The 13835-nt window shown below is 44.5% G+C and overlaps 1 protein-coding gene across 8 annotated transcripts in view; it reads right to left on the bottom strand.

Moving 5' to 3' along the window:
- Positions 1–7073: 7073 nt before the first annotated feature.
- Positions 7074–13835, bottom strand: part of Rai14 (retinoic acid induced 14) — a 136621-nt gene continuing 129859 nt past the window's right edge. For all 8 annotated transcript variants that reach the window (XM_087618454.1, XM_087618441.1, NM_001011947.2 and 5 more), the window contains 4 exon segments: positions 12039–13568; positions 10299–10448; positions 9534–9599; positions 7074–8826 (listed from right to left, as the gene is read on the bottom strand). In XM_087618454.1, the coding sequence (XP_087474580.1) occupies positions 8749–8826; positions 9534–9599; positions 10299–10448; positions 12039–13568 (1824 nt within the window). In that variant the 3' untranslated portion in view covers positions 7074–8748.

The raw sequence follows: 13835 nt of genomic DNA on the forward strand, positions 1-13835 counted from the left end.
GGGCTGAAGTTTGGACTCCCAGGTTTGGTGTAAGTCACATCCTGTGGGTATCAGTTTCCTTCACTACACTATAAGTATATATGTATACATACTCTCCTCTCTACAGCTTCTTTGTTTCTGGGATTCTATGAAGATGACCCCATGACTAATGTTTGATATTTATGGAGATTAAAAGGAAGAATTTATTTTTATATTGTCTAAGACTGTCTTAGTTTGGGTTTTATTGCTGTGAAGAGACAACATGACCAAGACAACTCTTATAAGAAAAACATTTAATTTGGGCTGGCTTAGAGGTTTGGAGGTTCAATCCATTATTATCAAGGCAGGAACAAGACAGGATCCAGGCAGGCCTGGTGCAGGAGGAGCTGAGGGTTCTGCACCTCTATCTGATGGCAGCTAGTGGAAGACTAACTTCCAGGATAGAGGAGGGTCTTATAGCCCACATCCACAATGATACACCTACTCCAACAGGGCCACACCTTCTAATAGTGCCACTCTCTGGGCTGAGCATGGACAAACTGTCACAAAGACTCGTTTCCCTTAACAAAGTCAGGTGCCATCAAGTCAAAATTTTAAGTCTGTGAAAGGGGAGTTTGTTTATTCCAAACACTTGGTTTTGCCAATCACTGTGTGTACCAGAATTGACACTAAGTTCCCCTTCCTAAAGGTGATAATGAATCTGCCTCCATTTAATTAGCCCTAAACAAAAGAGAAGCAAGTTGCTTTCCTCTGCAAAGTTGTAAAGCAAACTCAGACAACCTCAGAGTCTCAACATCGCAAGTCTCTGACTCTTTTTCTTTCGGTGCCATCTTAACCCTGTCCCTCAAATGTCAACTTTAGTACTGTGTATGACTTAGGCTTGTTGGCTAACTCTGGGATTGAATGCCATTAGTCGCCATAGTTCTTTCATTTCTACTCACACACACACTCTTAATCCCAAAGCAGAAACAATCTCAGCACTTCAGAGGTAGAAACAGCATTGAAGCAAATTTGAGGACAGCCCAGGAGGTACACAGCAAGTACCAGATTAGCCAGGGGTACGTCATGGATTTTTTTGTCTCAAATAAGTAAAAGAAAAAATTATAAAGCTTATGTAGAGACTTTGTAGAGAAAAGAAAGCATATGTAGAGGGCTCTTTGAGATTCTTTTGACCCAAATCTAATGTGATTACTTTCAAAGGATTCCAATCCCAGAAACTGTGAAATATAAGAACAAGAAAATCCAAATATTTTTTTGGAATGAAAATTTTGGCCTCTCTGGACAGAATCCGATGCTCTTCTAGTTAAGTTCAGCTGTCGGCTTCACACAGCCCAGTTATGTGGAGGAGTTAAGATCCAAATTGTCTCCATCATATTGGCTTATGGGGCATATCGGTGGAATACTTTCTTTTTTTTTTTTTTGGTTCTTTTTTTCGGAGCTGGGGACTGAACCCAGGGCCTTGCGCTTCCTAGGTAAGCGCTCTACCACTGAGCTAAATCCCCAGCCCCGGTGGAATACTTTCTTAAATGCTCACTGATGTAGGAGGGCCTAATCAAGTATGGGGGTAGCCATCCCTGGGCAGGTGGGCCTGGGCTACAGAAGAAATGTAGCTGGCTGTGAGCTTGGGAGCAAACCAATAAACAACATTCCTTCATGGTATCTACTTCAATTTCCTGCCCTGGTTGAGTTCCTGTCATGACTTCTCCCAACGATGGAGTGTAAGCTGTCCGATGAAACAAACCCTTTCCTCCCCAAGTTGCTTTTTGGTTTTGTTGTTTACTACATCAACAGAAAGCTAACCAATACAGGTGCCATGTCTTGGTCAGTGTTCTATTGCTGTGAAGAGACACCATGACCTTGGCAACTCTGGTAAAGGGAAGCATTTAATCCTGGCTTGTTTGTACTTTCAAAAGTTTGGTCCCTTGTCATCACAGCAAGGAGCATGGTGGCACACAGGCAGACATGTGCTGGTGAAGTAGTTGAGAGTTCTACACCTGGATCCTCTGGCAGCAGGAAGAAGAGATACACTGGACCTGGCTTGGGCCCTTGAAACTTCAAAGTCCACCTCCAGTGATACACTTCTTCCAACAAGGCCACAACTATTCCAAGCCTACACTCAAAAAGTACCACTTCCTGCTGACCATTCAAGTGTATGAGCCGATGGGAGCCCTTCTTATTCAAACCACCATACTTGACGTCACTCTGAGCTTCCACATCTACTCTGCTCTACCCCTCATCATGATGCTCAGCTCACTTGTTTTATAGACTATGCCTCAACGCAAATATTTATTGAATATGTGTGTATGTACCAGATGCCTGTTGAAGAACCAAGGCAATGTGTTGGTCAGTATTCTGTCACTGTGACAAAGTACCTGAGAAAATAAGCTTAACCAGAGGAAAGGTTTATTTTAACTCATGGTTTCAAAGGTTCAGCTGGTGTTTCTTTGGCCTAGGACACTTGGCAGGAGTAGTGTTTTCTTTATTAAGAAGTAGAGAGAGGGGAGAGGAAAGGAAAAAGGGGAGGAGAATGGGAGAGAATCCCAGTATATCTTGAAGGGCATTCTCTAAAGGACCTGCTTCTGCAACTTGGCCCTATTTCCTGAGGTTGCTGTGCCTAGCAGTGTCACCCACTAGATACCAAACCTCTAATAAATGAGTTCTGGGAGAGAAATTTAAGATGAAGACCATGACTAGAAGTGAGGTTAAACATCAAAGAGAAAAATATTTGTTTCTCTGGAATTTAGGAAATGGCAAAACCGTGGCTGCTATGAATAATAATAAATGATAGTGTTTCCATCAATTAGGACAAAAAGGTGCATGACTTAGCAGAGCACATCGTTATATGAATTACTGGTGAGAAAGCCTTCACCTCCTGAACTGGTTCTCTCTGATTATCATGGAGTCATTAATGTTAACAGGGGAGACATTCCTTAAAGGAGGGATGTAAAACATGCATGTATTATACAAACAAGCCTTGTGCCCAGGGCGGCCATCGACACTCGCGGAGGCCCACGCCTGTGATGCACTTACTCTGGCAAGGCTCCATGTCCTAAAGATTCCACAACTTCCCCAAACAGGACCAACTGGGGAATACGTGTTTACATACCTGAGCCTATAAGGAAGCATTTCTCATCCAAGCCCAACAGACATTAACAGCAAACAATACTGATGTAATAAGGAGCATTGCTCACCCAAACTTCTACAGACATTAATGGCAAAAAGCATTAATGTAAGGGTTCTGAGCAGAACAGGCCTAATGAGATCAAGCAACGGCAAAAAGCAATAAAGGGAACTGGAGACGAGACCGGCTGAGAATGACAGGCCTTCCAGGCAGTTCTTCCACCCACGTGGGAAGTCCTCAAGACCTACAGGTGACAGGGCCAGTTTGATGAAGCTGTGAGCCAAATGTTATTAATATTTAGTAAGTGCAGTCATGTATAAGGACTCTTAGTTATCAGTTCCCCCATAGTTTCTGTGACAAGATTATTGCCTTAAAAACAAACTCTACTATTCTGTGGACCACAAATCTGAAAAGGGTGTCACTGGGCAAGAATGGGTAGAAGACAGTTGATTTAGCTGTATTTTCTAGAGCTCGCCTCAAGGCTTCCTTTTCACTCTCAAAGCCATTGAAGTAGTGTGTTCCTTTCAATTCTTGTTCTTTTCTCCCCTTTAAAGGATTCCTGGTGAGCTGGCATGGTATAGTACAGAGGCGAAAGGTGCTTGCTGCTAAGTTTGACAACCTGAGTTTAATCCTAAGTACCCATATGCCCAGGAGGGAACAGAATCACGATGCACTATGGTACATACACATATATGTATGTGCACGTACTCAAGCATAAATGAATGAATGCAATCAAAATTTTTCAAGGAGCACTGATGGTAGATTAGGCCCTTCCTAATGATCATCCAAAACAATCTTATTTTAAGTGCAACTGGTTAGCAATTATCCCAGTACATAGCTTAACATATTAATGTTGGTTACAAAGTTTAAATAAAGCTCTTGGGAAGAGTGTATTTACTCTGTCTACCAGAGTGTTTGATTTGATGTAAAAGTATATCACAAAGTAAGACACACAGTAACACATAGAGAGCCCTTACTAAGCATCTTTTCAGATTGTTAATTTCTATCTGGCTGTGCCCTGCTCTTTTCTCTTCTCCTCACATCCTCAGTCTGGTACACAGTAAATTCTTTTTCTTTTCTCTTCTTTTTTCTTCTTTTCTTTTCTTCGGAGTTGGGGACCAAACCCAGGGCCTTGTGCTTGCTAGGCAAATGCTCTACCACTGAGCTAAATCCCCAACCCCCACAGTAAATTCTTAACCCCATTTTCTTTCTCTTGTGGGGCTTGGCTTAAAATAAAAGTGAAGGACTCTCCATCCCGATTCACTCATCTCTTGGGCCAGATCTCCTTGTGGAAGCCTCTCTGTGGATTTGTATTCCTTAGCTGTGAAGACCCATGCATGGTGGCCATCACAGAGCTCGTTCTGTTCTTTTATTTCTCTGGGTTCCCATGCCCTCCCATTATGCTCAACAGTTCTCAGTCCCGAGTTCTGGACAGAACTCTGCTTCCTGAGCTCCCTGCTCTTTCCAACTCTTTGCTCAAAAAGTATTGCCTCTATCACTGTTGGGCAGGGCTCTGCTGCTGTCAGCACCCAGCATTCCAGAGTTGTCACAATGCAAAAAGCTGTGCTCCAACATGCTTGGGGAGCATTCTCTCCGCAGTGTATCATGTGTTTATCTTAGGATGAGTGGATTTAGTTCTCGAGGGCTCTGGAGCCTGTCTTCACAGGAGAAAAACATTCTTTCTCACATACATGATGATGCCAACAATACTCTACTCTCCCTATCTCCTGGATCATGATGGAGGGTAGTATAAAAATGGTCAATTTGAAAATTACTAGAAAAGTCCTCAAGTGTGAATCCATTTATACATAGGATAGCTGGCATACCATTTTTATAGACACAGAATCATTAGATTCAAATCTCATCGTTGAGGAACTAGCTAACTAAATCATAGTACTATGAAGTATTGTCCTGCAGTTAAAAAGAATCTCCACATTAAAATGCATTTCTATGCAAGACTCTCAGGTTACCCATTTAATATCTGTAGTTTCTGGAGAGGTAAGCTGACAGCTAGGGTAAAGGAGGAAAGATCCATTTCTAGTTTACTAACTCGTCCTAGAGGAATGGCCTGACATCTGTGAAGTGGAAACATTTCCTTGGAGACTCGGTTGTGTCATGTAATTTTTTTTTTCTGGAAGCTGTCTTATGAGAGGACGTTTTGCTGAGGCAGACATGTGAGAACATGTTTTGCTGAGAACCTATATGTGGTGTTTTTCTGGAAGCTGTCTTGTGAAAGGGCATGTGATGTTTTGCTGCGGCCGAACTTGAGAGGACATGTGATGCTTGGAAAGGGTCTAAGTACAACCCAACAGACAGCGGATGACACCCTGGCCTTGTTTTGCCTTGCTGGTCTTCAATGACTACGCTCTGGCATTGGTTCACCTTGTTTTCTTCGTTGATCTTTACTTGTTTTGATTCACAGAGAGAAACACCAAAAAAAAAAGCTTCTGATGGTGTTCCAGCTGCTTCTTGCTGCTTCAGCAGAATCATGCTGAGATCAATCAGTGGAGCCTTTTGGTTTCTTCTGATGTTGATTCATGTACTGGCTGGTTCTGTGTGCCAACCTGACCCAAGCTGGAGTTATCACAGCGAAAGGAGCCTCAGTTGAGGAAATGCCTCTATGAGACCCAGCTGTAAGGCACTTCCTCAACTATTGATAAGGGGGGCAACAAAGGGGAGGACCCAGCCCATTGTGGGTGGTGCCGTCCCTGGGCTGGGAGAGTAATCTGAGCAAGCCAGGGGAAGCAAGCCAGTAAGTAACATCCCTCCATGGCCTCTGCATCAGCTCCTGCTTCCTGACCTGCTTGAGTTCCAGTCCTGACTTCCTTTGGTGATGAACAGCAATGGGGGAAGTGTAAGCTGAATAAAACTTTTCCTCCCCAACTTGCTTCTTGGTCATGATGTTTGTGCAGGAATAGAAACCCTGACTAAGACAGTTCATGTTTGGTGTTTCGCTAGTGGACCGGACTGTTGACAATAAAGATTAGAATTGCTCCAAAGAACTATTTCTAAACAGGCCTATGTCCCCGTTGTCCTACTAATTATCTTCCTCTGGTCGGTGGGCTTTAAGGGAGGTTGAAGCATTTAAGAACCCTTATTAGAGTGGGTTTTGGAAAATCTAAGCCTATACATCTGGTCGTGGAGGGTACACCTCAAGTCCAGTAATGCCAATTATTCTCTTGGGGAGCATGTACTTGATAATTTAAAATAGAAATAACCCTATTCCCTTTACATTTTATGTCTTTTTGTCTTTTTGGGGTGGGGACTGTGGAGGAGGAGAACATTAAAGGTTCAAATAAGTAAGGTGAACGCTTCTCTAGAAATCATGTGTCAATATATAACATAAAGCACCAATAACCCCTCAGTTAGCATCGGAAGACGAGCTGTGAATGGAGGGAACTGGTTATATGTATTATATTATGCTAGTTAAGCAACAGCACCAATTATTTCCCATCAGATATCTGACAATTTTTAACATAAAATCAAGAGTTGTTTGATTTTGTTGTTTTTGTTTGTTGCTTTTAGAGACAGAATCTCTCATTGTAGAACTCAGGGTAGCATTTACTGCACTACCGATCTCCCTGCTCCCACCTCCTGAGCTGAATTATCCTTAGTAATAGAATAAGAAGGTATATTTACTTTAAAAAAAACCATTTAAATTAAAAGAGGATAGAGGCAGGGAAAAAATCCAGTGTTTTCTAAACAGAAAGCCTGCAGTTTAATGAAAAGCCCTTTTGAATTAAAGGGCTATGACATAGCTGCCCTAAAGGGGCTTAAATGGAACAGAGTTCAGGATGAACCCAGCAGCCTGGTGTATTCCTTGTGATCTCGTGGGCACAGCCCCAGGATGGTGGATTCTTATCATCTGGTGGGCACAGCTCCCACTGGCCGAGCAGGATGTAAAAACCATCACCCTGACGTGTTACTGGAACCACTGGATCTGCTCAAATACACCACAAATCGATAAAAGGGATGCAAAATGAACCATGTTTATTTCCCGCAATAATTTCTGTAAATTATTACAAAGACAAAAAAAAGCTAAACTACAGCATATAACTTCTCAATATTTAACCAGAATACTTGTAATAAATATGCATCCTGACACAAGAAGAAAGGCTACACTTCGTCAGGCATCCTACAAAATGTCTCAAGTTTACACACTGCAGCATTTCCGTGTGGAGGCACAAGGGGAGGTGGCTTGGTCATTTCTTAGGTTCCGTGCGTGGCAAATCCTTTCACATTTCTTTGGGGGCATTTTGAGAAATGCTTAACCGTGATTGGGCAACTTATGAAAAGTATTGCCACTTTAGTCCTGCTGGTATTGACCATCACCTAAGACAGATGAACACACCCAAGTCAGCCAAGTGGCCTCAGAGCCGAGGCAGCCCTGCAGTCGATGGGCCCTGTCAGAGTGGACTCTACTTTTAGTAACACACCAGAAGTTCTTTATTTCATCATCGGGGCCATAAAGAGAAGCTGCAAGTAGGTCAAACCTTTGTAACCTGAAAGGAAAGTCAACAGGCCTAATTCCCCCAGGCTTTGCTATGCACCATGCTGGCATGTTGAGGCTCTTACTTTCAACATGGAGAAGCTGACTGGAACTGACAGTCCTTTCAGGAACGACTCATGGGCGAGAGTTTGGGGCGTTTACAAATTCAACGGGCAAGAGGAGGATTTACTACACTCAGAAATAGACTACAGAAAGTCCGAGGGGTACTGAGCAGCTCACACTGAGTGGAATATTTAACTACCCTGTGCGATCTATGGCTGAAGACTTTTGAGGAAAAAGTTACATTTTTAAGAAGTCTTAAGTATGTTCATCTAAAAATAATGTTAATATCATCTAATCTCACTTAGGGCTTTAGCTATGAAAACATCTTTAAAAGCCAATAAAAATATCATAGAGGAAACAAAACACTTTTTAAAAATCGAGGTTAAGAACCGTGAGGCATGTCTTTTGGCTGTAAACACACAGTTTACTGTCCTCTGTTGAAATAAAAATATCTGGGCTTCCTGAGCATTGTGGAAAGTTTTCTAGGCAAGTTTGCATAGAAAATCTACAATGTGTTGATTTACTTAAAAACTGTTAAGGGAGAGTTCACTCTGGACTTAAAACTTTGTGTTTTAGTTAACGGCACTCACCAAACTGTGAGACTATAAGCAGGGTGGTGAGATTTAAGGCAGCTGGGGGGACAGAGTAGAGTTTTTAAATCCACAGGATAAAGGGTCTTAAGCACTCACTTGTAGTGTCATTTTAGTTTGGTTAGGAATTAAACCATGTTTAGGAAATGGAAGGCAAAATGCTCTCCTGTGCTGAATGGCACAGTCCAAAGGCAGGGATCAAGGACCACTCACTGCACCGAGGCCTCAGCAGATCAGTGAAGCCTCTCCTATGGTCAGGTACCAAAGAAGGTAGACCAGACTTTTGGGTGTGGCTGATCCCAGTTCTAGATTCTGAAGAAAGAGCAGGGCCTTTCACCCCTGCTGGTCTGGAGTACCTATGCAGTTCTGAAGAGGGCATCTTCTGGAAAAGAAGCTATGCTAGGTCACAGTGCACACCATGGATAAGAACGGCAGTGGTCAGTGACAACTCCAGATTTAACAGAAAGAGAGGCAACAAGGGGCAGTGCCTTGCCAATGAATCTGTTTTACTTCTTCTGAGACTGGTTTTTACACATGGTGAGGATCTGCTTCAAGACTTTCTGGACATCTTCATCCATTTGGCCCTAGGAAATCCACACAGAAGACATGCATTAGAATACTGCTTATGTCAGGGCATCTTCTCCCCTGGGGTAGGGGGTGGCTGAGATGAAGCCTTCTGTTTATTCCCCCAAAATGTTTAGAAGAATGTCAGTGCTGTCCACTCTCCCATTTCCACAATAAGTCAAGGAGGGTTCCCTGGTTTTCCTTTTGGTGATGGTTGAGTCTTCTGAAATCTGGGGTCTTAACTGTGAATGTGAGTCCAGCCAGCCAGAAGTAAAGCACTAGGGCAAGGCAGTGCTAAGGGGTCTGAGGACATTGGCATCACTACTAAATAAAGCCTGGGTCATCCTGATAGGAAAAGGCACGACATCTTTCCTAACGAGATTCCCTCTCAATACGCAATGTTATCTACCATCAGTAGGCGAGGCGTAGGCTATTGACACAAAGGCTGAGATGAAGCAAAAGGCATTTGAGGCTTCTCAACAAGGATATTCCCCTTTAATTCTAGCTCATTCTGCTAGTCTGATGATGGCACTTTGGGCAATATCTGTTGCCTCATTATTGTCACTATTATTATTTGAGACAGGGGCTGCATGTAACTGGGCTGGTCTCAAACTCATGATATAACAGGGGATTATATTGGACTCTTGGCCCTCCTGCCTTTATTGCCCAGTGTCTGGGATGACAGACACACCCACATTGCTTTAGAATGTCACTGGTATCACCATACCTGTACAGCATATAGAAGATGCATTCTGTAAACGGATACGACCTCCTGGTGTTGTTTCTTACATTCCTAGAAAGAGACAACTTGACGTTATCAACAAGCTTGGTGGTGGGGTGAGTCTTAAACCTGCCACTTAGGTGTTACATATCTGCTTCTGTACATTAGTACAGGAAGCTTCTAGATTTGTTAAATTTACTAGCTTGTGTGTGTCTAGTTATTTTGGTATGTCACTGTTGGAATAGTTATGGAGAAAGTACTTACTACTTTAAAACACACACTCCCACACGCACGCGCACAGAGATAGCCACTGTAAGTGAAGGTTGTAAGACATGACAGGCAAAATGGGATTATTTCAGAGCTGCTGAGTTATGGGCAAACTTCATGACAGAGATTTTAAGAATTTTTGTAATTTGCAACTCCACAATTACCAAATATTTGTTCACTTAGTTAAAAATAAAGCCTATTCATTAAAATGAACAGGCGATACATAGGCTGGGGAGTCCTAGGGGAGTTTAGCTATTCAGTTATCTCTGCCAAGAACAGAAGCAAGGAACGGGCACAGTCTCAATGTTCTTCAGTATCCTGATTGTCCCCTCCCAGGATGGACACATCTACCCATCTCGTTGCAATGACTCCTAGAAAGCTTTGCAGGCGTTTCTCTAGCTTTCTCTCTCCAACAAGTCCTGAATGCATTACCCCCCAGTCACATCCACCTAAGCTGGTGTGGTTTGCTCGCCCTTCACCCCACAACAGGCCCGGGACACTCACAGCCAGCTGGTTCTGCAGCTGCTTGACCTGCTGCTGTAGCATTTCCAGTTGCTGGGTCTGCCTCTTGGACGAGCTTGTGGAGTATGAGAGCTGCGAGAGGCTGTTCAGGGCCTCCTTCAGCTTCAGGACCTCCTTGGTCATTTCATTTATCTAGCGAGAAAGGATTGAGTTAATGGGCTAGTAACGTCTGTAGGAACATAGTCTGCATATTTCTGTGCCTCCAGCACTAAGCATTTCTTTGAGTCTCTGCTCCAATTCCTTTTTTTTATTTTCAAATCCATGAAATAAAGCATAACAAATTCAGACAAACCAGTAAGGATCTTGGCACTGGTGCCATTCAGATAAAGCCTAATGTGTTTTAAGGGCCCAAGGGGTGAGAAAAGCTACACCCCCAGTGTTCTGCTCTTACTTTAAAAGCAGTGTTGTAAAAATCTAAACTAGAATGAGGATCACACTCATTACTTGACGACGCTTGTCTTGTGACACAGAGTTTTGGCTCTTTGAATCCAGAAGTGATTCTTCACCATCAAAAAAGTCAAACAAATTGGTGTAGGCTTAACTCCTAGGCTGCTGCTTCAAGCTCCAGGCATGCCTCATCCCTTGTCAATACAGCATCCTTTCTCAGGGAAAGGATCTGAAGTTCGAGGAGCCCTGCCACCTCTGGGGATCCTGCTTTAAAGTGAAAACAACATCCCATGTCACACAGCAGTCCCTGGGTAAGGGGAGCAGGGCTCTATTGCCACTCAAAACACTAGGGCCTGGGAATGCCGAGAAAATTCAGGGCCTGAGTGATCCTGAACTCACTCTGGTTTTCTTCCCTCCATCCCTTTGTGCCATTCCCAGAATCGTCTCTAAATGCCCCACAGACTTGCCTACCGCCTGATCTTATGGAGGGAGACATTTTCCTAAGTAAGGCTCCTTCCTCTCTGATGACTCTAGCTTGTATCAAGCTGATATAAAACCAGCCAGCACAGCTACTATTAGCGGTCCAGGGTCTAGGAAGAGTGTGACCTGTCTCCTCTCCGCCTGGGTCACCAGAAAGACTATTTCCCCTGATCCCCATCTTCAAAGGTACAGAGAGATAGAAGGGTGTGGGAAGCCAGTAATATACTTAGCGATTGACTGGAGAGGGCTCAGCCCATTGTAGGTGGCGCCACTCATGGGCTGGTGATCCTGGATTCCATTAAGAAAGCAGGCTGAGCAAGCCAGGAGGAGCAAGCCAGGAAGCAACACTCCTCTGTGGCCTGTCTCTGCATCAGCTCCTGCTGTCAAGTTCCTGCCCTGTTTTTCCTTCAGTGACCATGTGTAAGTATAAGCAGAATAAACTCCTCCCCGAGTTGCACTGGTCGTACTGTTAGAAAACAGCCAGAGCAACCCTAAGATGCCAGCCAAGTCTGTGTTAAATTACTGTCTTCAATTTGTGTGTGTGAGTGCATATGCATTACCAGGTTTCTACATTTGTCTTTTTCAAAAAGATAAGGGTCTTTTACTATGTAGGGTAGCCTTCAACTTGTAACCCTGCCTTGGCCTTACAAGTGCTGGGATTACAGATGCATATCACCACCCTTGGCTCTTCCTGCTACGCAAGTGGTTTTGGGAACAGGGACAGACCACCACACAGGGCCTCTGAGCCTTTGCACAGGTTGCTACTAACAAGTTCCACAAATGTTTAGTACAGAAAAATCTGAAGGGCCTTATTAGGACTCAGAAAAACTCAAGAGCGAGGGAACGTTCGCCAACCTTTTCGTCTTTGTCCTCCTCCAGCTTCGACGAGGTCTCAGAGCATCTTTTCAACCCGGCCAGTTCTTCCTGAGCTCGCTGGAATTTCTGCACAAGTTCAGTTACTTCCTGCTCTTTGGATTTCAAGAGAGTCTGGATGTTTTCCTTTTCCCTTTTCGCCTGCGAGACCTCACTTCGAACCTGGGCGACCTCAGAATGGGCTTTCTCTTTCTCTTTCACCGACTCCTTTAACTTTGCTGCCAACGCGTTGACTTCGCTCTCCAGGGAGGCCTGGAGCTTCTCGTAGGAAGCCTTGGGGACCATTGCGTCGCTCATGGCGGCTTTCTCCTCTGCGAGCTGCTTCTCCAGCTTTGCGACTTCCCCTTCCTTGCTTGCGAGGTGCTCTTGGAGGGTGACTGTTTTCTCTTCCATCTCTTTGGCCATCGTCCGCAGCGTGGTTATTACTTCCAGATGCTCTGTGATGGACACGGAGTTCTCTTTGTGCGCATCCACCAGCTGCTTGAGCTGAGTCAACTCGTTCAGCACCTTGGAATATTGAGACCTCATGTCGGACAGCGATTCTTCCGCTTTGGTCCTGGACAGGTTTGACAGGTGCATCAGCCTCTCGTGTTCCGCTCTGTGAATGTATTCGGTTGCGTCTTCTAGAGACTTCCTCTTCCTGTAATCCTCCAGCTCTGCCTGGGCTTCTCTGTAGAGCTGTGACAGCTCGCTCACCTGCTTATTGAGCTCGTCAACCATCCTGTTCATGGTCTCTTTCATGTCCCCAGAGTCATCGGGGGCTTCCTGTGGCATCTGACTTTTTAGTGTGTCCTTTAGTTTCATGATTTCTTCTTGGGCCTGCTGGTATTTCTCAAACAAAAATGCCTTCTCCTTATTCATATTCTCGATGACAGAGCAGTAGGAGTTTCTCATCTCCTCGCACACCTCTGAGGACGGCTTAGTCGCTTCAGCCTTTTCTTTCTCCACGAGCTTTGTCTCTAACTCCTGCACCCGTGCCTTGTCCCTTTTACTCTCTTCCAGTGCTCTCTGCAGGTCTTGCTTTAGTGCGTCAACGTCTTCATCAGTGACCCTCACCTCTCGGAGACGCGAGTCGCCATCGGCACTCTCGTGGGAGAGGAGACCCAGCTTCATCTGCTTCTGCACGCTCAGGACTTCTTTCATGGCCTCTTCGTACTTGCTCTGAGTGTCTTTGAGTTTCTGACTGAGGTCGGAGCCATTTTCGGAAATCTCTGTGTTGTTCAAGCATGTCGTGTCTGTCCTTTGTGACTGGAGTTCGTCCTGGAGCTGTTTCTTCTCTGCTTCAGAGGTCTCCAATCTCTTCTGCAAATCATGCAAGGTATCTTGTAGCTGCTGGATTATGACATCCCTGTCAGCGGTGGATGTCCCCGCCGGATGTTCAACAGGCGGGGATGATTTGGCATCGGAGGAAGGGATGTCACTAGATTTGCTCGGGGATGGGGCTAGGTCAGTCTGGGTGGAATGGAAAGACTGAAAGCTTAGGTCGGCTTCAGTTTCCTTGGGTGATTTGGCCTGGGAAAGAAACAAGGAACACAAGTAACACAGAGGAGTGGCTAGGTGTGCAAACAGCTGAACACCACAGACAGCCTGAAGATTAGGTGTGGAAGGGCAGTGTCATAGTTCTGCATATGTTCTCCCGGATCATGAGAACACGCAGTCTGCTGCACGAGGACGAGCGCCAGACTTAGAGTGTAAGCTGATTTGGTGTTCTATTTGGACAGGTCATTTCTGTATTTTTAAAGCATTGGGATGGTTTGATCTGTAAAACCTGATTCGAAT

Source organism: Rattus norvegicus, chromosome 2, assembly GCF_021556685.1.
Source record: "Rattus norvegicus strain SHRSP/BbbUtx chromosome 2, alternate assembly SHRSP_T2T, whole genome shotgun sequence".
Classification (NCBI taxonomy): Eukaryota; Metazoa; Chordata; class Mammalia; order Rodentia; family Muridae; genus Rattus; species Rattus norvegicus.